Source organism: Haemaphysalis longicornis, unplaced genomic scaffold (assembly GCF_048455015.1).
Source record: "Haemaphysalis longicornis isolate Haplotype H1 unplaced genomic scaffold, Haemaphysalis longicornis Haplotype H1 scaffold_8, whole genome shotgun sequence".
Taxonomy (NCBI): domain Eukaryota; kingdom Metazoa; phylum Arthropoda; class Arachnida; order Ixodida; family Ixodidae; genus Haemaphysalis; species Haemaphysalis longicornis.
The window spans coordinates 184,479,561-184,503,460 of NW_027526445.1; the positions used below are offsets into that span (position 1 = coordinate 184,479,561).

General features: G+C 48.3%; 1 protein-coding gene across 1 annotated transcript; it reads left to right on the forward strand.

The window, feature by feature from the left end:
• The first annotated feature begins 23 nt into the window (after window positions 1-23).
• Window positions 24-23,321, forward strand: LOC144149122 (phospholipid scramblase 2-like). Its single transcript, XM_077680660.1, has 7 exons — window positions 24-334; window positions 7,263-7,376; window positions 7,909-7,986; window positions 8,700-8,839; window positions 14,658-14,828; window positions 19,587-19,745; window positions 22,832-23,321. The coding sequence occupies exons 2-7, from the start codon at window positions 7,361-7,363 to the stop codon at window positions 22,895-22,897; spliced, it is 630 nt and encodes a 209-aa protein (XP_077536786.1). The 5' UTR covers window positions 24-334; window positions 7,263-7,360; the 3' UTR covers window positions 22,898-23,321.
• The last annotated feature ends 579 nt before the right edge of the window (window positions 23,322-23,900 follow it).

The following is a 23,900-nucleotide window of genomic DNA, read 5'->3' on the forward strand; positions in this document are numbered from 1 at the left end:
GCGAGGCCACACTGCGCCGTGTTCCCACCTAAAGTGGACGCCCTGTACATTGCTCTCGTGTGTGTATGAAAAAAAAAAAAAAAACCGTTCAGCGCGGTCAGACTCTAAAAGGGGCGACGATGCACACTTCCAGTGAGGCCTCGTGCTCCAGGACCTAGACTTGCTGGACCGAGACCGGCTGGACCGAGACCTGCTGGACCGAGACCGGCCGGACGACCGGCTGGACCGAGACCGGCTGGACCGAGACCGGCTGGACCGAGACCGGCTGGACCTAGACCGGCCGCAACCGCTCCGGGTACTGCCACCCCCGAAGGCAGGCCTCCTGCACCTCCAGGTGCGTTACACCCTAGCGTCATGGGCGTAGCCAGCGGTGTGTTGCGGTGTCAGGACACCCCTCAAAATTTTTGCATGCAGAAAAATGACATTGTTCGGGGACTTGGAGCTGTTATTTTTATTATTTTCCCGGTGGCGTATAACACCTCCGAAAAATATTTCTTACCTCGACACTGCCCAGCGTGGTCCTTGTTGGTTTCGGCCCCTTTTAAGTGGGTCATGAAGACAAAATACAAGCTTGGTTCACTCAAAAAAGCAAACTGCTGAAGCAAGCTGCCTGTAAAGGGTGCACCCCTGCACACGGGGTCTTCTTGCGGGAAAGCAATCTCTAGTACTAAAGAGTACGCTATACTTAGGGTTTTTCGTTTGAGTTTTATATTTTAACACGAAAGTATTTTAGGCCGGGATACACCAAGATTTCAAGGACGTCATATCCGTTACGGAAATGATATCACTATACCTTTGCCGGAGCGACCTGCCAGCAGGACGCCGCTCGCCAAGCCCACCCACTAGACAGCCGCCGACCCGCAAATCATGCTCAGCTTCAGATTTCGCTGAACATTTCACTTTCATGTTTTACCTAATCCTATGGCAGAGGAATCAACCACAGTTTTTAAATGCGGAGCATTTCTTAGGCTCGCCAACTCCTCCGTCCATAGGAGTCCGCAGCTCATGACGTCACGTCGAGGCGCAGGTGCGCGCCTCTCTCCCGTACCCTCCTCGCTCTCAACAACAGCTGCGGCGGTGCGGCAGGAGCGCGTCTGCGCGCGCATGCGCCGTAGCTGCCCCGTGTGCCTCGTCGCTCTCAACAACAGCTGCGGCGGTGCGGGGGGAACGCGTCTGCGCGCGCATGCGCAGTAGTTACCCCGTGCGCTCCGTCACGCTCAGCAGTAACAGCGGCAGGTGTACACGTGATAGCGGCGTGCTAGCGGCGTGACAGCTGCGTGACAACAGCGTGGTGGGGGGCGTGGAAAGGTCGCGCGCTTGTGTACGGAAGTGCGCGCATGCGCGTCTCTCCCCCATACTCCTCTCCCTCGACAGCGCGCGCAATGTATATACGCCTCGAGCTTCGCGATCGCTGCGCCGCCTGCCGCCGCTTCTCCGCGGCGTTGACGGGATGTGCGCTGCGTGGCTGATAGGAGCTCGTGCAGTGTTTTGTTTCTGTTTCGCTTCTTTTCGCCTTTCCGCGCCCTAAACAAAACTTGTTATGGTGACGTCTATAAGCAAAGATTGCGTTTATGTCACTTAAAAAGCAGCTGCGTCTTCGTAGAGCACGCGATCGCCTGCAAGAGCTACCCGGGGACGCGGTTCTGCGCGCATCGTCGCCGCTCTTCCGGGCGTCGGCGACGGTAGCAGCATATCACCCCTGTCACCTCCAAATACGTCAGGCACAAATGAATTCTACTGTCGCCTAATTTAGACCTGATACTGGCACAATGAGAGGTTGGCTTCATTTTGCAGCGTGGACAATGAATGCGGCTTCGTTTCGAATATATACGCCGCAGAAAAATATGTTTCGGAGATGTGATTACCCAATCCCGGACAATAACTTAAGAATATAAACTATGAGAAAATGTTAAGTATATTCCAAGCCTGTACATCGTTAAATATGTGCCCACACACGCCATATAGCAAGAACCAAGGCAAGTTAATGAAACCACAGAAAAATAAATGCTGTGCAAGTGCGGAAGAAAATAATAGCTCTAAGGGAAATGAAAGAAAAAATACAGTGCAGCTTCTGACACGCTAAAGACGTTCCTCGAAACTTGAGCCTGGTCGGGCTCACCAGACCTACTATACGCGAAATGCACTGCTATTTCGAGAGACATAGAGGGGGGGGGGGGGGGGTAGAGGAGGGGGACGCTGTGTACAAACGTGGAGCGGAATCAAGCTGAACGTTTTAGTAATCACACACACAAATCTCGCGTTCACTGTCGTTCTGTTTTCCGACTTCAACGAACAGCTGATCGTTCGGCGGACGCATTTTTGGAAGTATATAGGGTAGGCAGTTCAGAAGCGACGACAGGAGTCGTTGGAAGAGTGTGGTATGTGATAAGGCCCTCTGATTTCAGTTTCTCCTTTATTCTGTAGGCTCCCTGTGCCATATGACGATGTTGTTTACTCGCGTACGCGAATTATATTCTAAGCCCGTCTCCGCGCTGCTCGCGAAGGATATGTGTAGCAGTTGAATGTTTACGGGCGCTCACCTCACCTCACGGGCGCTCACCTCACCTCACCTCACGTTTGTTGTGTGCTGATCCCCGAGTATAATTCTGCATTATCCATCGTATTTTCGTTGCATATTCCCGAAATTTACCCAGACTGGCTTGTAAATGGTGGTGATCAATATCTGAGGTATATTATTGGCAAAAGTAACTGGTGTGCTTTCAGGTATGAGTATTCCACTGAATATGTAAGCGCACAAAACTGATTTACATCGTAGTGTATACCCGTAGCATGAACATCTGAGGAACCGGTGGTTACGGAGACACTGCTAGTAAATTCAGGGTAGTGTAACTACAACCGGGTCCATGATACGCCGGTTCCGCGACGCTGGCCTGTGACACGCCTGGCGCTTATACAGACCGAATATACCACACAAAGATCGCGTCAGAAACATTTACGCTCTCGTAAACACACTCCAGTTGCGAACAGAGTGACTGCTACACTTAACCATGGATTTCCAACGCCCGCAAACGCTAAATCTCAGTAGTGAACATGCCGCAAAAGCAGTGGCGGCAGTGGGGAGCGGGACGGAGACTCCCGCGCCTGCTTTCGAAACGGGCCGCTAGGGGGATTTCAGTGGCGCCCCTACAGGCCGCGCTCGAGGCGTATAAGCGGCGGAGCGCGCGTTCGAACTTCAGTCAAGTGCGTCTTTGCTTGCCTTTCGTTTGGCTCCAGATGAAGTATAAGCGATGGAAGCAACAGTACCGTCAACAAGTTAGGCATTCCAAACCCTCCCCACATCCAAACGGTAACCACAAACTACCCAATTACGCAACTTTCACGCAATACAACCACCCCTATGCGACGCATTTACTCGAGTTCCCCCCGTGGGAAGATGTGGGCGGGCGGCTTTTTACACTTGTTCCCTGTTTTGGTTAACGAAACGCCTTTGATGGCTGGAATGGAGCTGAGGGAGTTACCAAACGTTAGTTCTTTCAAAGCCTACGAAGTTGTTGTGTGTCGTCATGACTTTTTAATTCGAATAACATTCTTCACTTGCCCAACTCCCTCTGCGGGATCGGTTCCTCTGTAGCCCATTGCGCCCAGCGATATTTGCGCACAGCCTTTTTGAAAGAGAACAGGAGGATGCAATGGGAGGGGTATAACGCAAAGTGGGCGATACACAATGTCATGATTAAGGGGACAATCCCCCCTTGGGAATAAAGATGACGAGGCACAGTGGCGCCAGAGGCCGACGAAGATGAAGACGAAGAAAGAAAATTCAAATTTCCCGCGAAGAGGTCGGACTAATGACGAGGTGCCGTGATGGAGGAACGTGCAGAAATAACCAATGTGGCGGTGACCCGTGCGGTGGACACGGGCACAGCGAATGCAACAGTGCCGCGACGGCCGGGCAAAGGCGACTTAATCCCGGGGCACAGGCCGGGAGAGAGAGGGAGATCAGAAGAATGCCACAGCAAAAAGGTCAGGTGGCACGAGTCCGAGGAACAAGCCGAGGGTGCGAGGCCACGCCATCGACCAGAGCCACGTCAGCCTGGGCCGGAGTGGACCGACGTCACATCGGCTCCTACTTCCGCGTCGTAACACGAACCTGCGCTTTGGTGGCCCCAGCGGCGACGGTCGAGGATCTGCGTACAGCGAGCATGCAATGTCAACTAACTCCTTGGCGGTCCCCACGCGGCGACGTTCCCGGAGCTTCCCGGTGCTACCGGCTACCACGGCGACGGCCCCGAGGGTTGCCTCCTGCTACGAGAACTACCACGAGGGGTGGCTGAAAAGGGGTCCCCCGTGTGACTACCACGCACAACTACATTGGTACCACCACCACCGGCACCGCTGCAGCGGACAACTACGACTACCAGCGTGTCACGGCCACGTTACGGGTACGACACATCAGCGCCGGAGACAGCGGTAGGCCCGTCCGCTAGGGACTTGGTATTATCTGACCATTGTTGCTAGGATTGTTAATATGGACGTTGTATAGACTGGAACTAGGATGGGTTGGTTTATTAGGGACTTCATTGTAGTGACTTTTGGTTGGTTTGTTGGCTTTTCTGGGTTTTTGTTAGGAATTAGTATTTAGGAATTTCTTTGGTTGAGTTCTTTGTTTGCTTTGCTGTTTATTTTGCTTAGGGTTTGTAGTTGTGCATAATAAATGTGTGCTGTGGTAAATGTGCCAACGATTCTCCCGTGTCCATTCTTCTGAGCTGGTTGAGACGTGCCACAAAACGTGACATACAATACGAAGAAAAGGACGACTACGGCACTTGCAAGTGAATTCATTTTTTTGGCAAGTTGTCACTCACATACGTTGACAAAGAAATCATACGAGAAAAACAAGACGAGCATGATTGGCACCGATAGCAACTACCATAGCATTGTACCCCTGTCATGCGCCGCACACACGACATGAACTAGTTGATGGCCAAAAAATTGATCAATTTTTGGAGAGGGTCAGATTGCGTGCTAACACATTTTTCTTTCAGATGTTATACTTCCGCTTCTTTATTTAACCCGGCACTAACCAACTCGCTCAATGCTCAAACTTTCGTACTGGAGAATGGTAGAGAGAGGAGGCTAGAAGTACTGGAGGAGGTTTATAGGGGGGAGGAAAAGAAGTGAAGAGTGGAGGGCGAACTGTGCTCAGATCATGAATATAAATATGGAACACGAGAAGAGTCACACTCCTAGCGCCGACCCACCCGCTCTACAAGAAATTTATTAAACAATAAATTTATTAGACAGCTACTCTTTTCTATTGGATACGTGTGAAGGTATCATGGTAACCATAAGCATAAATTTTATGTTGTAATACCAGGTGCTGCTGAGAATGCTTTATATTTGTGTTCTGTTTTTGTATTTTGCACTCTTTGTTTCTTCTGTGCCTCATAACTATAAACAGCTTGGTACAAAAATTGTAAGCCTGCTAGTTGTATCAGTTTGTGCTAGTGTCTCCTTTTCCTTGTAATTTTTTCTTGTAATTTATATTACTTTGTCGCGCCGTATGCTGCGTAAAAGGTGGCATGGCCTCAGTCAGGCAACTGGCTTTCTTTTAGCCATGTTCCCCAAGGCAATGTGTTGTAATATTGTCTTGAATAAACTTGTAAAAAAAGAAAGTGATAAGCGTGCACAGAGATTCAACCATTACCAAGTGCAAATGCGCAACAAATACCTAGTGATGGCAGCTCCTCGTTAGCCCTACGTGACCAACTTAAGTACAGCCAACATTGTTCTATCAGCTCTCTAGTAACGTTAGGTGTAGCGATGGCTATCTCCAGTGGTTATGCGGGAGAATAACGTCACCTGCTACATACTCACCACCGTCATTAAAACGCGAATCGCCAGCACGGAGGTGATGGTCCCGCAAATAATGAGTTTGTAAAGCAGAGCGTGTTTTTTGGGATACCTAAAAGCGAAACATTTTGGTGTGTCTGTCACACAAATCAGCCAGAATTGTAACTTGTGACCCTGCTAACTAGTTGCCGGGTAACTGGTCCTCCTTACAATGGGAGTCCAGGTATACGTGGTGAAGGGACGTGGAGGGTAGCGGGGCAAGGACAAGGGGAATAGGGAGAGCGAAGTACTAACAAGGGAGTTGAGAGAGAATAGGTCAAGAAAGACTTTTGCGTAGGTGAGGATTGGGATTCGATGGGGGGTAATGAGGGGATGAGATAGGAGGAAAGAGAATAAGCAGAGGAGAAGAGAGCACGAGGGAGAGCGAGAGAGGAGGTTAGGAGGATTGTATTATAAAGGAGGAGAGATAGAGCTGGAGCAAATGAGAGGTGTAAGAGGGAAAGGGGTGAGATGGGGAAAAGAATACGATAAAGAGGAAGAAGAGAAAGAGCGAACAGTCGGAGTGCCATAAACGCTACCGTCTTGAGACGTCTTTTGCAACAAACAAGCCAATGGCCGTCCAATTTTTTTCGCAGCATGAAAAGGCGTGTACCAATACATGAGCCGGAACCTGTAGAACCTCCGGTTTTTAGACAAAGAGATGCACACCTTTAGCAGTTCACTCTCAGGTGCTCATTTCAAATGAGCCCTAAATAGCGGGTGGCTTGAAAAAAAAGAGAAAAGTGTGGTTTGGCAATGATGGAGTTGCGGGTGCATCTGTAAATGTAGATGAACATCGTCGAAGCAGTCGTAGAGTGATCTGCAGACGAGCTAAGAGTGTCCTCCGCCTTGCGAAGGATACGGGTGATATAAGGATCATATGGCTGACATCTGCTAGGGTAGCCATAATGCCTGACGCTCAATACAAACATGTTAATTGGTTACTGCGCTTACAATTCTTCATCGTCCTAGCAAATCAGTGCAAACACACGCTGCGCGGAATCGAGTGATGTGGGAGCGGCTCTGACGAATTAGCCTTTCGTATGGTGCTTCGCTTCACGCTTGGTTGAGTTCAGGATAACCCGCAAAACAGGATTTTGTGCTGCATCAATATTCTGCCCTACACGTTAGACTTGTGGAAGAAGGGTTAGTTTGGCGTGCGACTTAAGTTCGTACACACATTGGCCTTGCGACGAGCGCTCTCGGAATCAGGTATTTACTACTCCCATGCATTTACTACTCAGACACATGTTTCATTTGCCATGGTAGAGCTGAGCGTAGTTTATGATGCCGTACGCAACAGGGTTGTGTTGGCAATATGTGTGGGTGCCTGCAACGTGCATACGGGCGTAAGAGTGTCACTTGGCTATTCTTCTTCACATGCCCACCGTGCTACGATTTACCCGCAGGATATGTCCAGGGACCAGGGAAGGACGCGGGAGACATCGTATGTGCTCCCGGCCTCGAGTATTTGGCAAGCATCGACCTAATAATTGTAGAGCAGCAAATGGAACTCATTGAAGGTGAAGTCATCATCATTATCACCATCATTATCATAATCGTTGTCATTGTCTTTCATCATAATCACAATCACCATCACAATTATAATCATAGTCACCGTCGTCATCGACGTCACCACCATAATCATCGCTTTACTCCTCTTTTTGTACTGCTTTCTTTTTCATACCCATCTTCGTCGTTAAGCCTCTTATGCCCACCACATGACAAAGACATCTACCATTGTTTTCGAACTGCTTCTCTCTATATTAGAACCCACTCAGGCCCGCCAAACGTATTTTAAACCAATTTCCCTGCGCAAAATCTCTAGTTCATTGGTGTGTTTAGGATGTTTTTATCCACTATTTATTCAGTTGTAATGGTTCCTCAATTCACCTTGCATTTACGATCACCACGCAGTTCTCAAACGATAGTGCGTGTGTTTATCCGAGCGTGCTTTGGTTAGAAAAAAGTGTTACCAGCTGAGTAGAATTGTTAAAAGCTGTCCAAATTGCTAACTTGCTAATTGACGCGTTTTCTGCTTTTTTTGCTGTCCAGTTATCTGCGGGTGCGAGACAAACAATCACTACATAGCAAAAAACTCGGTGGGCCAGACTATATATGACATTAAAGAAGGTAAGTACACCTCTAAGATTTTTACGCGATCGTGATCTTTACATCCACAGGCATAACATGACACTGAAATAGACCAGTGCAGCTCTGCAGAGCTGGCGCCTTCCTTACACGTACGTGCTATCATCATGTCGTGGATGCTCACAAACTGAGATTTCTGCGCACGATTACGATCCCCAGGTGGTCAAACGTAATCCGGAGCCATTCACTACGGCGCGTATCGTAGTACAGCTGTATTTCCGGCGCGGTAAACCAGTCAATCCATAATCAATCAAATTATCGTTGGGCGTAGCGGTCTTGATTTCGATAGGCCAAGCGAAAAAATGTTTCGGTCCCCACAACGGGCCGCCTTTTACAAAGGTGGCTTCTCTCTATGCACTCAAGCAGATAAACCACGTTACGCTGGTCCAAAATGTTGTTTTCACCTATTTTGGAGATGAAATGCGATGCCTTCGAAGTCGCAATAAAATGACATGTCTTTTAGAGAGAAACGTTGGAAGAGCCACAAAAGTCACGCGAATTTCTGGATCTTCGATTCGCTGCACGCGTCGTTCTCAGAAAACTGAATTTAGTCGTTAGCTCTTTAAAAGGGTTGTGTTATTCTCTTAAACGCCGTTTGCGTTTTGTGCAAGACGAAATACATGCATTTCAGCACAGGCTTTTTTATCCAAACGCAATGTAGAACCCTCCATTACCCCATTTCTTCTTAAATTCAGATTCGGGGTGTTGCGCAAAATATTGCTGCGGCCCAAGACGGTGCTTCGAGATGGATATGTTCGACTACAAGGGCACCTCAGTGATACACATCATCCGGCCGCTGAGATGCATTCAGTGCTGGTGCTTCTGCTGCCTGCAGGTGAGTGTCTAAACTACGGAAGGCCGTGTGACTGTAAATGCATAGAAAACAACAAATCAGTTTATGTGGTAAGGCACTTTCCGTCGCCTCTACGGACCAAAACTTCGATGGTATCAGCGATACACCGAAATCATGACACGGGTATTGCGGCAGTGACACCTAGGAGGCATCTTCTTGAATCGTGCTGTATTAAAACTTCGACAGACAAGGGAAGATCACACAAGTACGTAACGAAGCGCGAACTAACAACTGGTTTATTTTCGACAACACACACAAATATACATGAAAATACTGGTGCGAATCACGGTCATGAATTCATAACAAGAGAATGCCAACCCGTCAAAAACACCCCTCTCGTCTCAACGCCCCTGCGCATGAGTAACCAATTCTACCTCGCTCTCTTAGAGGGCGACTGACGGCATGCCTAGGCACGCGTGTTTTCATGATGGCGAAGGCTTCTAGAATCTCCCTTTCTATCTTGCGTGTGTTGCGAAAAAAAAAAAACGAGTTGATAGTTAGCGCTCCGTTCCATCCTTGTGTGCTCTTCCCTGGTCTGTTGAAGCTTTAATACAGCGCGGTTCAAGAAGATGTATAACCAACTAGCCCCCGTTTTAGCCTTGCTTACCTAGGAGGCAAAATACTTGTCGTAGCAAGCAATTTATGCAGCTATGACGCTTGCCATCTCACACAGTTGCAACATACGTGCATAGAACAATATTTTCGGGTTGCAAAGTCCTCTCATAGAAGGTTAGTTTTAAACTTAAACCGGACACTTCGCGCGTAAACAGGGCACGTAAACAGGGAACTTCCACAGTATTCACAACGCTTCAGTACCTGCATTGCGTAGCCTTGAATGTTCGCTATTTTATTTCTTTCCAAAGTTGGACTCATCGCAATAGATGAACCTGGTCACAACGACATGAACAAATTTGCTTCGCGTATAAAATTCAGACCTCACGGGGAAGTGGTTATATGCACTCATTGCTGTAGGTCTGGAGGGCGGCAACGGCACCGGACTTGGTGCAACCCAAGACAGGTCTACACCGGATGCATCCCATGCACGTGTGGTGTGTATGAATCGCAGCATGGCCAGGTGGAGCCATAAAGGCCACAATGACAAGAGGTAGTCACTGATGTTAGGTACTCCATACATGAAGTCTCCGCAAGGGGTAATACTTTGGAGGAACGGGTAGACGCCGGCCGCCCCACCGTCGGTCGGTGGTGTTGTCGGTTTAGGTTTCAACCGCTTCTGGACAGTAAACCAAAACACAATTTTGTGCAGTGAACCCCGGCGTACTTCCGCATCTGGTTGAAACATTTTGTGATAGTCGGCGCATACCTTGTCGTGGCCGCCCTTCATCACCGGTTTGCGCAGCCCCGCTCCGTCAGCCCTAACCACCATGCACTGCGCAAGCAGTTGCGCTGAGAAAGAAACATGACATTGGCTATGAAAACTGACGGTCTATCAGCAGCTGAGGATGCCTATAGTGAAAGGCGCAAGCCTAAACACAGTGACCATGCTTCCATTCTTGGATCTCATCGAAGACAAGACATATGACCCAACTGGCTTCGGAAGATTGCAAGGGCAATAACCAGCAGACTTCGCCGGAAGCTTCGCGGGTCCACTGAAGCTACCATTTCCAACCTGTCGAGCGAGATGCTTACAGCAGCTGACAGTACTTATCCGCTTAAAGAAAAATACCAGCACAATTATTTTCCGACGGGGCGTAACGCTAGACGTCGCGGCCTGGCAGGGGTCACCGCCCAGCAGCCTATATAGTAGGACTCGCTTAACGAACGGAGCCTAGACAACGTCGAAAAATTACGCGATTCTGCGGCTGTTTCCTTACACGCCAGGGTAGATACCACAAGGCTTTGCAGGTTCTAAGGTACGCCTGTCGATAGGTGCACTTTAGAATTTGGCACCCGCATGTCCCGGCCCACTCACCCTGGTACATCCTGATTACACTGTACCCGACTTGCTGACTTAACCACGTACAAATCGGTCCCGGTTAGGGAAATGTGACGCCTCGGGGAGACAAAGTGCGGGCCAACTACATTCGACACCCCACACCTGCCATTCCTGTGCGAAAGTACTTTACAACATGTCACGTAAAGGCGTGCGTACCGCGGACTCTAGTTTGTTACAGGTGTCACGAAGACGGTCACCTGAAAAATTACACCATCTTCGTGTGGGGGAACCGTGAGTAGTATGCAAAGCAGCCAGGGGGTCGATTCAAGTGCCCATTAGTTTTCAGTTCGTCGTTTCCGTTAGGTTGAGGTACGTAGCTACCGTTATATTTACAGTTTGGTTTCCATGGTAACTACCACGCTTTTCACTTATCGGAACTACGAAATGGGAAATTGCGTTTAGCCCATGGCTGCTTCGCATACTACTCAAGGTTCCCCTACGGGAAGATGGTGTAACTATTAACTGCGACGGGGCTATGTCCCTCCCTTGTCGTTGTTGCGCCGTCCACACCCCCACTGCGCATGCTCGGCTTGCTGAACGCCCGGTGGTGTCTTACCCTTTAATGGCTCCTGGAGCGACCGTGTTACCGGTGTTTTCCTGGGCCGGCCAGAGATGAGCCGAGCATGCGCAGTGGGGGTGTGGATGGCGCCACAACAAGGGAGGGACATAGCCCCGACCATGAGATGCTGGAGCAACAGTGTTACCGGTGTCTTCCTGGGCCGGCCAGAGATGAGCGGAGCATACGCAGTGGGGGTGTGGACGGCGCCACTACGAGGGAGGGACATAACCCCGACCATGAGATGCTGGGGCGACAGTGTTGCTGGTGTCTTCCTGGGCCGGCATGAGACAAGCACACTTCCCCTTAAAGGGCTCCTGGAGCGGCATTGTTGCCGCTGTCTTCCTGGGCTGGTGGATGGACGGACGACGGAGCCGAGAGCAAGAGATGCTTTGCATCTAAAACACTGGTCCGACGGGGCAGTGCGCGGAACGCGTTCGGAGGGCAACGAAATTGAGCATTGCCCTAAAACAGCCTCCTACTGCAATATCTGCCATGCTCAAGGCCACACGGCGGAAGATGCAACGTGTCCTGAAAAGAAGAGATGATCACACAAAGCTCGGATCCACGGGCAGGAACAGCTGTGAAACCGCAGGGGCAATCGTTATGAAGGATCAAAGATTCTGGCTCCCCTTCCAATGCTCGACGTCACGAGTACATTTTCCGCTGCTACAGCCTGCAGTCATGATTATTTTGTTTAATTGAGAGTACCCTTAAAGGCCCCGAACAGGGTTATTACATAAGGGGGGTATACAGATCTCGAGAAACAAAGCGAACATGGAGAATACTTAGTGCAAAATAGTACGAATATTTGCACATGTAGGTCAAGTTCACAAATGGAAGTAAGACTGAAGGGATCAGGCAATACAAAAGGAAAAAGAAACATGTACAGATATACAGACAGCATAAAAACAATACTAATGATAAACTGACAGCATTGAGAAAAGGATGTTTACAGCTGTGATAAGGCATTGCAAAACGCGTCGTAGTCACTTTTTGCAGCAGTGGTACAAGGCAGGTAATTTACAACTTTATTGGCAATACAAGTGGTGAATATCTATACATGTTGGTACGTGCTAATGGTAGAAATACTTTCAAGGGGTGATCGGTACGGGGGGAGATGTGGGTTGCCGGTTTGATATGCAAATAACGAAACGTTGATGCCCCATAACTTGAAAAAGTGCTGCAGCAGAAATATTTCGCGACGCTGTTCTAAAGTAGGTAGTTCCAAGTTGTTTCGGAGTAGCGTAATGCTTTGACGTGTGTAATTACGTAGAATGAAGCGAATAGGACGATTTTGTACTGCTTCGAGAAACTTTCTAAGGTACATCTGGTGAGGGTTCTAGATGATAGCCGCCTATTCAAGCTGTGGACGTACAAATGTATTGTATGCCATGACTTTTGTCTCCCACGTTGCCATGAAAAGTGTTTTATGTAGAAGTCCCAAATTCTTACTTGCCTACTTATATGGGGTGCGCATCCTTACCTGCCTTATCTGTAATTAATGATAAGGCAATATCACCCATCGAAATGGCCGAGCTGCCAACTATGTCCGGCAGAATTAAACGCCCTCACGTCAGCGCAGGCAGCTTGTACAGGAGAATGATCGCCCGCCACAGCTTCCAACAGAACGAAATTCTGTTTCTTTCTGAAAGGACTTGACCGCGTTGCGTTGCTCGAAATGTTCGCCAGACTGCACCAGTATAGCCAGAGGCCCGGTACTAATCGACATCCATGTCAGAGCGCGTCTTTTAGGAAGCGTTGAAACATTAGCGTGGTGTCACTGTACGTAAGATCTCTCAGTGGCTCAAGTTCAGCTTGACGGTGGCCGGCTCATAAACGGCAAAGTTGTAAGTCCGGAGCAGGCTGGAGTTCCTTCTTTCTCGCCGTAGGGGTCGCTGCATTCAGAAGTATATGTAGCCTGAAGCGCGGTTCAGCTAAGGTGCTGGAGGCGAGCTTTGCGAATGCCAGTCGATTGAGAGGGATGAGTGTAGGCGTAGGACTGGACTGGACGGACTGACTGACAGAGCGACTGACTGACTGACTGACTGACTGAATGGCCTGGACTTGATTTGGCTTAAATTGACTGGACTGCACTGGACATGGGCTGGACAGAACTTTCTGTCTGTCTGTCTGTCTGTCTGTCTGTCTGTCTGTCTGTCTGTCTGTCTGTCTGTCTGTCTGTCTGTCTGTCTGTCTGTCTGTCTGTCTGCCTGCCTGCCTGCCTGACTGAACAAACTTTATCGAGAAAAAGTAGAAGGGAAGGCGGTAGGAGATAGAATGTAATGGAATTAATGCCTGGAACCCTGGGTTCAGGGCCATAGTGGCGAGTGCTTCTGTATTCACTATCTCCAGTAGGTTGAGCTGGTTCTGCAGAGCTGTGCTTACCAGGGCAGTCTCTCATGTATCCAGTGTGGCAGGCTAACTTGAAGTGTTGCTGATGCCTGCTCCCTATATCACTGGGCAAGACCATGTGGCGTAAAACAGCGTGGCTGCCTCGCCCATTTCTTGCAGCATTCTTCAAGGTCTCGATGTTGGTTTCGCAGCATCTTGGACTTTCCGGATTTGTGTATGCATTCACAACATACAGGTCCCCTTGTCATCATCATCATCATCATCATCATCATCATCATCATCATCATCATCATCATCACCAGCCTATCTACGCCCACTGCAGGGCAAAGGCCTCTCCCATTATTCTCCAATTACCTCGGTCCTGTGCCAACTGTGACCAATTTATCCCCGCAAACTTCTTGATCTCATCTGCCCATCTAACTTTCTGCCGCCCCCTGCAACGCTTGCATTCTCTAGGGATCCACTCTGTTACCCTTAATGACCAGCGGTTATCTTGCCTTCGCATTACATGCCCTGCCCACGTCCATTTCTTCTTCTTAATTTCTACTAATATGTTTTTAACACCAGTTTGCTCTCTGACCCACTCCGCTCTCCTCTTGTCCCTTAATGTTACACCTATCATTTTCCGCTCCATTGCCCGCTGAGTCGTTCTCAATTTAAGTTGAACCCTCTTAGTGAGCCTCCAAGTTTCTGCCCCGTAGGTGAGTACCGGTAAGATGCAGCTGTCATACACTTTCTTCTTCAGCGACAATGGTAGGCTGCTATTCATTATCTGAGAATGTCTGCCATATCTAATTATCTCTGCCTCATGGTTGGGATCTGGGGTCACAGTACCACCCGACAATGTCTTTGAAGGCGATCTGTGCGACTTATATGGCCGACAGTTTGTATTCAGATGTCTTCTTGACTCTCAACGTCTATCTTTCAATGTGCAGGAGCTGACGGTACAAGCCCCGCCAGGAACTACTATCGCATACGTATATCAAAACTGCTCAATATGCTATCCCACCTTCACCGTATGCGACCGAAATTACAAGCCAGCGCTTAAAATCGTGGGACCCATCTGCACGCAAAGCCTCCCTTGCTGCTGTGACGTCACATTCGAAGTAAGTGTTTTTGCTGACACTATAAATAAAAAAATAAACCGCGTGGAACGTAAGCAGTAACAGGGTTCAGAGAGTCTCCTTTACGGGGCGCTGCTATTACTGAGTGCATATATAGTGCATGCGGGTATATACCTGCGAAATTTACCGCAATGCCTGTTCTGGCGGTTATCTCCATGACGATTTCAATGATTTGCAAAATATAAAAAAACCCATTATTAACCAAACCCTTCGAACTCTGCTTTGAAAGATGTCAAAGCATTACAAACATAATGCAGTGAAGAAAATAGATACCGTTCAATACACTGTTGTTATGGCTCTTATCGTGCACAATAAATTATTTGTTTTGAGAATGTTGCAGACATCTCGTGCAGAGCTTCAAAAATAAAACTTATATTCGGTAGGGCCATGTACTGAGGAGACTGAATCAAATAGAGCTCAATCGGCAATAAAGAAAACCGGAATTCACACCTACGGTAACTATTCCAGCATGAAATTAGAAAATATAGTAAAAATACGCAAGAACCTACATTTTTGTCTGCAAAACAATTTTGGAGGTGCAAGAACCATTTGCGAACTCGGTAACCGGTCTGCAGTATTTGAGGCAGGCGAGGCATAGCACAAGTGGGGCGGCCATTTTGCTCGCCCATTTGGGAAAAGTCGCTGTTGATGGTACCCTTAAGCACCCTAAGAAAAATAACCTAATAAGCAAAATCAATTAAGTTTGCTTTTTTCGGACGTACAAAGCACCAGGCGCCGATCGCCGCGCATTTGCTGTAATCAAGACGCGAGGGTACACTTCGCTAGCGCAGGAAGCACGGTGGGGACGGTAAAGCCTGTGCCGGTAAGTTACCGTTTGCGGTAACTCCCGCCCATGCGCAGTCGACTCCCGCAATCACAGTACACGGTATTTCAAACACGATAACGCTACGATAAAACTGTCTAATTGCGACCGACCCTGCAAAAGTTTGGTTTGCCTTCTGGTTTGTTCCACCAAATTTCTTGGAGAAGCGAAGTGGGTCATGTGATTGGTTGCGGTTTAGCTTTTAGTTGGAGTTTTATTGATGGGCTATTTTTGTGTCCGTTTTGGATTCTAAGTAGTCGTATAGGTTGAGTAGTGGCGGTTATACGGATACAGCTAGGCGAGAATAAAGAGTAAAGGTTGTACTGCGGTGGGGGTTTGTGGCCAATTGCGGGTAAGAATTTCGATTTTTCTGGGCTAATATAAGACCAAGAGAGGCCAAGAAGCCTTGGCTATTTTACGCAGCTTGGAGTTCGGTTTGCATGTCTTAGGGGCGCGAGAAGACGGCTTTTTCAGTCCCCATGGTTATTTCAACTGAGCATTTGCGAAGCGCGCAGAGCAGTCACGCTCGAGGTTTCGGCATGGCGACATTAAACAGGTTTGGGGTTAGTATGGATCACTGAGGCACCCCGCGGTAACCGTAGCGAGTGAGCAATACAGCCTGAGTGGGATACTTGAATTCGTTTTTCTCGGCCTTCCAGAAAGTTTCGTATCCCGATTTAAGCCCGGGCGCACACCTGTTCCTCGAGTATGGTGGATTCGTTGACGCGATCAAAAGCCTCGTGAAGGTCAACTGCCATGAACAAGTCAGGAGGAGTTTGAAGATCAGGATAAAGTTTGGGAGATTTGTAAGCAATTGTGTTGCATAGGTGTTACGTGTGTAGAGCAACGCTATGCAATTAAAATTTTGCCCGACTTTTCAAGAAAAACAATTGGCGTAGCGAGGGAAGACTGTCTCAGCTACATGAGTTGTTCCAATCCATTCAATTTATTTGGCGGTCCTTCAGCTTTTGGCATGGGTAAAGTTGTAATCGCAGACCAATCCGCGTTGAGGGTTTCAAGACCGTATGAGCACGCTAGCACTATTTCCCAGTAGAAAGCACGCAATGTCTGCAGAGGTAATTCAAGGGAACTATTTCGCGCTAACAATTCGGGGGTTCCACAAAGGCAGTTACGAGCACCCTTCGTCGGATACCCCGGTGCTCATCTGTTCTTTCCGCACTCCAAAAAATTAGCTCACCTACCCGTGGTCTCAAATTATACGTCTGATTATTTGCAATATACTGCATTGCATATGGAATCTCAGCAGCCTCAACAATTTGTCTTCTTAGGAGTCTAAGATGCTCAGTTACATTCTTCTGGGCTGCGGAAATATTCCTAAAATATACCCATTGCTTCCATATAGTAAAATGTAATCGACTGTAACTGTAGTAAACAGTAATTAACCTGGTCCTTTCGACGAAAGCTGCCGTTTCGCTACCGGTTGTTATTTTTCTAGCTAAATCGCGAAAACTGTGTGGGTTATGTGTAGATTTCAGGGATTCTCGATTTCCGTCCTTCGAAAGTGTCCGCAACTTACGTATTTTTGTTCAACCGAATGGTTCCGCAGTTGTTACATTTTTCGTGTTCATTTTCTATGCATTCATGCCTGCCCGAAGTTGCCTTTCTGTGTGTACTATTTAGGTGTATTCGTTGTACCACTATTGCCTGGATCTCCAAGCTCAGCAGTACATTAAAATAACTCAATATATAAAAACTCCGACAGGTTTTGTAAACTGTAGCGGACCACCTTTATCCCCGCATGCATTCTTTGCTTGGGTTCCCAGGGGACAACCCTGGGTGGATTACGTCTACATCGGGGACACGGCGGTTGGAAAACAATGACAGATGCGGATGGAAAGGGGTGAGGAGGAAAGTGTGGCGGCGGCGCCTCTGCAGTGCAGGAAGAGCGAAGGGCACGCCACTAGCACGTGCCCGTACGACAGCTAATCAGGCAGCAGCTGTAGAAGGAACGGGAAACTACAGATCGAGCACCCGCGGCATCTCAGTAACTGATTGATTTGATTGATTGTAGGGTTTATCTCGCCGACGCAACGCAGGCGATGAGGCGCGTGGTAGTGGAGGGCTCCGGATTAATTTGGACCACCTGGGGATCTTTAACGTGCGCCGAAATTTTTAACACACGGGCGTTTTCTCTTTTCGCCTCCATCAGAAAAGCGGCCGCCGCGGACGGGCATCGAACCCGCGTCCTCGTGGTCAGCAGCGCAACGCCTTAGCCACTGAGCCACCGCAGAGGTGCGTCTCAGTAACTGCCTCTGTAGAATTCTACCTTCACAGGGTGGAATTATGGCCCCAAATTTCTTCTCCAGGGCAGAATATAGTGATAAATGTAAAATAGGATATTAACATGGCCACCATCCTGCTAGCAGTCCTATGACCGTTCAGGTACGACTGCAAGGATGCTCGAAACAGATAACAGACCACTTGAATTCTTGGCGTGTGGTATACGTGATTTCTTACATAGTGGAGGAGTTACACTTTCATGTCGATTGGTTAATATAAGGGACATCAATGCGACCGGTATGGCCCTAGGCTGGTACGCCTACTGTCACTGCCATACCGGGGAGTCGGAAGTCGATAATAGCATTAGTAATTAGCCTGGTGTGCTCGTTGTAGGATTTGTACGAAAAAAAAAATCCCGCCATCTCCACGAAGTGAATGATGATGAGAGGGGCGAAGCTAAAATGCTTATCGCTAAAACCGTGAAACATTCCCCCACACATCATATAAAGACTCGACACGTTGTTATAGGTCTTCTTGACGGCGCGCACCATCTGAATGAGTGAAGGACATTAGGCGCGTTCGTAGCCATGCTCGCGTCTCGGTTTGTAGCGAAGTGGGAAGAGCGCCACGTACCTCCCGTCGCGGCCAGAGAGTCGTGGGATCGAAACCGGGCGCCGCCACGCCAATATCACCACTCCTCGCTCGCAAAGCTTGAGACTTCCCACCGCTCCATTGACAAGCCCGTCGATGACGTCGATGTTTGTGGTGATCATGTAGGGCTTGTTTGGGACGATGAGGATCTCCATTGGTAAGTTGGTAAATTCGGTGTGTGACATTTTAGCCACCTTGGCCGTGGCCTTCTGCAGAGCGTCTTGTGTCGCGTACCCCCGGTACGTGTCTTGAGCTCGCATACGACGAACGACAACCTCTTCTTCTTCCTCTCCTCCTTGTTGGGTAGCAACGAACGCGTTGAACGTTTTGACCTCTTCGGCCAATGTTTGGTTGGCCAATCCCTAGGGGCATCCTGCCACAATCATCATCAGCGGTGTGTACACGGCAGCAACGAGGGATGGGACAGGGGCGGAGCAAAAGGAGCTTCGCCCCTAAAAAGAATTCCATACAGCAGAAGTTAAAAAAATGGCAGCATCTCCACTCCGTGGATGATGGTGAGGGTGCGGAGTACGGGGACTCCAAATGACATCCAAGTTGCGCCCCGAGTGACATCCGATTTGCGCGCCTGCCGCCATTAGATTTCAGCCATGAGTTGCACCTTGATCATTCCCTAAATGAAACTGCAACTCACGGTTCAAATCAAATTTCGCTTGATTTTCGCTTAATGGTGGTGTGCGCACGGATGGACGCGGACGAACATTGGGGGGTCCTAAGGTATTCCGCACCGTTACAGCCGAGGGAGTAAGCCGTTTTACTCTCGGGTATTAACTCGCGGTCGTAGCCCAATGGGTAAGACGACTGACGCTTCATCTGTCTGGTCTACAAGACACAGGCTCAAATCCTGCCGGTGCCTGTGTGACTTTTTGCGATTGTAAATGCTATGCGGACGCACACGGACGGACATTGTCCGGTCCTAAGGTACTCCGCATCTAATAATGCTTGTTTATACACATAAACGGAGCTGGCCTTACGTGAGGCCATCGCTTGCCTTCCCATCGCAACAGGTGCGCTCGATGAACGGCATCGCCATAGGCGCCATCACCAAGAAGTGGAGCGGACTGGTCAAGGAGTACTTCACCGACATCGACAACTTCGGCGTCAGCTTCCCCATGGACCTGGACGTTCACCTGAAGGCGACTCTTCTTGCAACTACCATGCTCATCGTAAGCAACGTCCTCCTCCTTTTAATCGCGGTGTTCACGTGAAGCACTCATCTCAATGCGCGAGCACGCCTCTTGCAACTTGTCATTGAAATTCTATTGGCTGTGCGTAGCTATTAACCTCTCATCAACATTTACAATGGCGGCTAAGGCGGGTATGGGAAGGCCTAACCTCCCCATTGGGTACACGACCGCCGACGTTAACCCTAACGTTACGCTTCAAACCTTCAACCGGTACCCGCAGCTGTACCTATGAGTTTGACTTTACTTGGCACGTCGTTAGGCCAAACGTTAATATAACCGAACGGTGAGGCTGGACATAGTGCCGACAACATACCCACTCAGCATTGCTGGCCTGTTACGATGACAGCAGCCGTTAGGGTTTCGTAGCGGTCTTATTCATTCCCATTTGCAGCGATGTGAAGACCTTTATGAACACATGCGGTTTTACAACTCCACAAAAAGTGCTGATCCTTCATTGCCGAACTATCGCAGGAAGCTTAGGGACTTCCGTAACATTTTTGTTGAGCATTTTCTTTAGAGTGAGAACACACCCATTGTTCATCAGCATTTGGCCACAAAGATGCCTCGCTATTACAGGCGCTAGAATTAATAATAAATTTGAATTATGCGTTTGCCAAAGTCGTGACTTTTTTGAGGTAGAGGAGGCGAAATCTATCAAAGCAACGACAACAACTTGCAATCACCCCTAGCTTCTACCGGCGTGTCGTATAAAGTAGTTACACACTAAGGTGGAGAGCTGGGCCAGTTGGTTCATAGTCTTTGAAGTGGGAACCAGTGATTAAGACGCTGCCGTGTCTAAGTCCAGTACCGTCCGTGTGTGTATTCATCTCTTAAACTTTAAAGATAAGGTTCCCACTTTAAAGATAATTACACACGACCAGAAGGCGCTTATTTTCATTCGAATGACGCCCATTGAATGCTCAGAACTAAATTAAAGAAAGCCTGCAAGGGACCCTTTCGCACCTCTTGAATAGCTTGCGCAATTTCTCTTCAGAACTATGCTGCGAAAGAGTGACCTCCTAAAGCCATTAGCGTTACATGCGATTAATATTGCCTAACGTGTCCTACCGTTACTGAATTTCTTCTGAGCGAAGAATAAATGCCTTGGATACCGTGTATTTTACATGTATTCAAAGAAAAAGTCCCTTGTCCCTGAGGCAGGCGTTCTAAAAGCATGTCTCAGTGTGTGTTCTGCTAGCAAACAGTCACAATTAAAGCCGCTCGTCCTTTAAAACATGAATTTAGGCTCAAAGTTGCATGTATTATGACTTGGAGATGCATTTTGAGTCTAAGTTTTAAAGACACTATTTTGAAAATCCATTCATGATTTCGACTTCAAGCCTCTCCTTACTTTTCTATGCAGTTTCACAAGATTAGTTTTATATAGGCACCATTTAAAGATCAGAAGACACTCGGGTAGAAAATAAAGGTTACGCAAAGATTTGCACCTGTGCGAACCGCGTCTACGTTCGCACCGCTGTTCCTTCGTCCGGGTTCGAAGTGATTGTGCGTCTGTTTCCCTCTGGTGTCTCGGAGACGGAGGTCCTTGCGTCAACACCAGTTCCCGTTCCCTGAATTTAATTTCACACCTCTTCTGTCGTCGTAATGGGGGCACCACGTATTCGCCGTGCTCAGGCTTTCCTGGTGCGTCAGCTTCACACAACGGAATGTCCAATAATTGTTTCCTGAAAAAATTGTTTAATTCAGCTTTTAGATTCGGAGCATTTCATTCTAGGGGCTGTGTCCCTCCCTTCCTTGTCGTCCGCCATCCGCACTCCACTGCACATGCGCGTCCCTTCAGCCCCGTCAGCGTTTGGGCTGACGTCAGCGCAGTCCACTAAAAAATAAATACTTAGGCGGCGCCCGGTTTCGATCCCACGACTCTCTGGCCGCAACGGGAGGTACTCATAACAACTGGTATTAGCGCTTCAAAGAACAGGACACACGTAAGAAAAAACGGACAGACCTGTCCGTTTTTTCTTACGTGTGTCCTGTTCTTAAAAGCGCTAATATCTTGTCCGTTTTTTCTTACGTGTGTCCTGTTCTTTAAAGCGCTAATACCAGTTGTTATGATGATGAACCAACAAGCCCAGCAGCAAGTTTTGTTAGACGGGAGGTACGTGGCGCTCTTCCCACTGCGCTACAAACCGAGACGGGATCATGTGTTACGAACGCGCCTTATGTCCTTCACTCATTCAAACTACGTCAAGAAGTTACTGATACAACGAAGGCACGCGAAGCTGAACGTCAACGGAAACGTCGAACTGAAAACTAATGGGAACTTCAGTCGACCCCATGGCTTCGCATACTGCTCAGGGTTCCCCCACGGGAAGATGGTGTAATTTTTTTCGTCTCTAATGGTGACCACTAGATGCCAGAAACTTCGTCTCACTTCGGAACCATTCTTCGGAGCGCCAACATAGGCAGGGCGGGGCGAACGCAGACAAGTCCTACGGGGTCAGCACAGCTGAAAATAATTAAGAAACATCTATTATCTACCTGAGAGTGTCATGACCCTGTTGATAATGCTGCCTGTTAAAAAGCGATCCGCGCAAACTTGCCTATCCAGGAAATTAGACGTTCAGGCGCTTGCATACAATCAAATCATTCTGCATCAATGTTGAGATTGTTTTTGCATACGTAGAACAAGAAACGGACAGAACCCCGACCATAAACAGAGTAAAAAGAAAGTTCTTTGTGAGCCACCCTCTTTCCCCACAGGCAGAAAGCCTGCAGAGAACCTACCTATTATTGATGTTAGCAGTTTCCCCACCGGCGTAGCTCCTAACGCCATTTAAAACACATATTCGCACACATGTGCATTCTAGGTGCAGGCTGACTTCATGTACGCCGCATTTCCAATACCGCGTTTCGAGTGTCTCCCGACATCAGTTTCTCTCTGTATTGAAATCCAATAAAGCATCCATCAGTCTATAAATAACCGAAAGCTTTGATGGGTTTCCATGCATCACGTGAACGTTATTCCTAGCTCACATTCTCCCTTTCTGGACGACAACCCTTTCCTGGAAGTTTTTTTACATCTCGCGTTGCTCGTTTTCTTGCAGGATTTCATGTTCTTCGAGGAGACTTACAAGCAGTCCGACGACAAGGGGCCTGGCATGATGGGATAGTTGGCTCAGCTGTAATGTCCGATTCCGTGGCTGGGTGCCGGATGCGGACGAATGATTCCTTGGATCGAGATGGTGGTCCATTCACTGTCATTCTCACCTGTCCAGATAACGATCTCATCGTTCTCAAAAATTGCAACCAGCGGCCTTTCAAGACGCGTATTACACAAATAGCCTAAATTAAACACTTTCGTACTAGTTGCGTCTTCAGTTCGTGTCTTCAGACGGACTTCAGACCGACAACAGACACACACCTTTTGTCGGTCGTGTTCCGTGATGAGAATTGGCAATTTATATTTATGATAATACTCCCCTATAATACTGGGCTTCAAGCTGACAAAAAGCGGATAAATTTGGGCTGGATAAATGCAGCACAACGAATGCCCCCTCGGCACCCTTTTCATGGCAGTTGCGTTACTAAAATCGAAGAAGCACGTCAAAAACTAAATAAAGAAAAATTGAAAAACCTTGGTTGATTTCTCCGTCATAGGAATCGGTAAAAGACGGAAGTGAAATGTGCAGCGAAATCTGAAGCTGAACATGACTTGTGGGTCCACGGCTGTCTTGTGGGTGTTCTTGGCGAGCGACGTCCTGCTGTTGGGTCGCTTCGGCGAAATGTTGGTGCATACCGGCACAAAACACTTTCGTGTTAAAATATAAAACCCGAACATGAACAACCATAAGTATAACGTAATCTTCAGTACTAAAGTTTGCTTCCCCGCAAGAAGACCCTGTGTGCAGGCGTGCATTCTTTACAAGCCGCTTGCTCCGTTGTACTGACGTCACTTCCGTGACGAATATGACGCTGGTAAAATCTTTGTGTATCCGGGAATAAAACACTTTCGTGTTAAAAAGGAACAATAAAGAGCGAAACTGAGTGAGTGAAGAAGCACCTAAGAAACGACAGGCAGGACAGCCATCTTATTCATTGTCCCTTTTATCCTGTACAAATGGCCGTTACACAGCGAACACATTCGCTGCTAGCCCGCCGAACACACATATGACC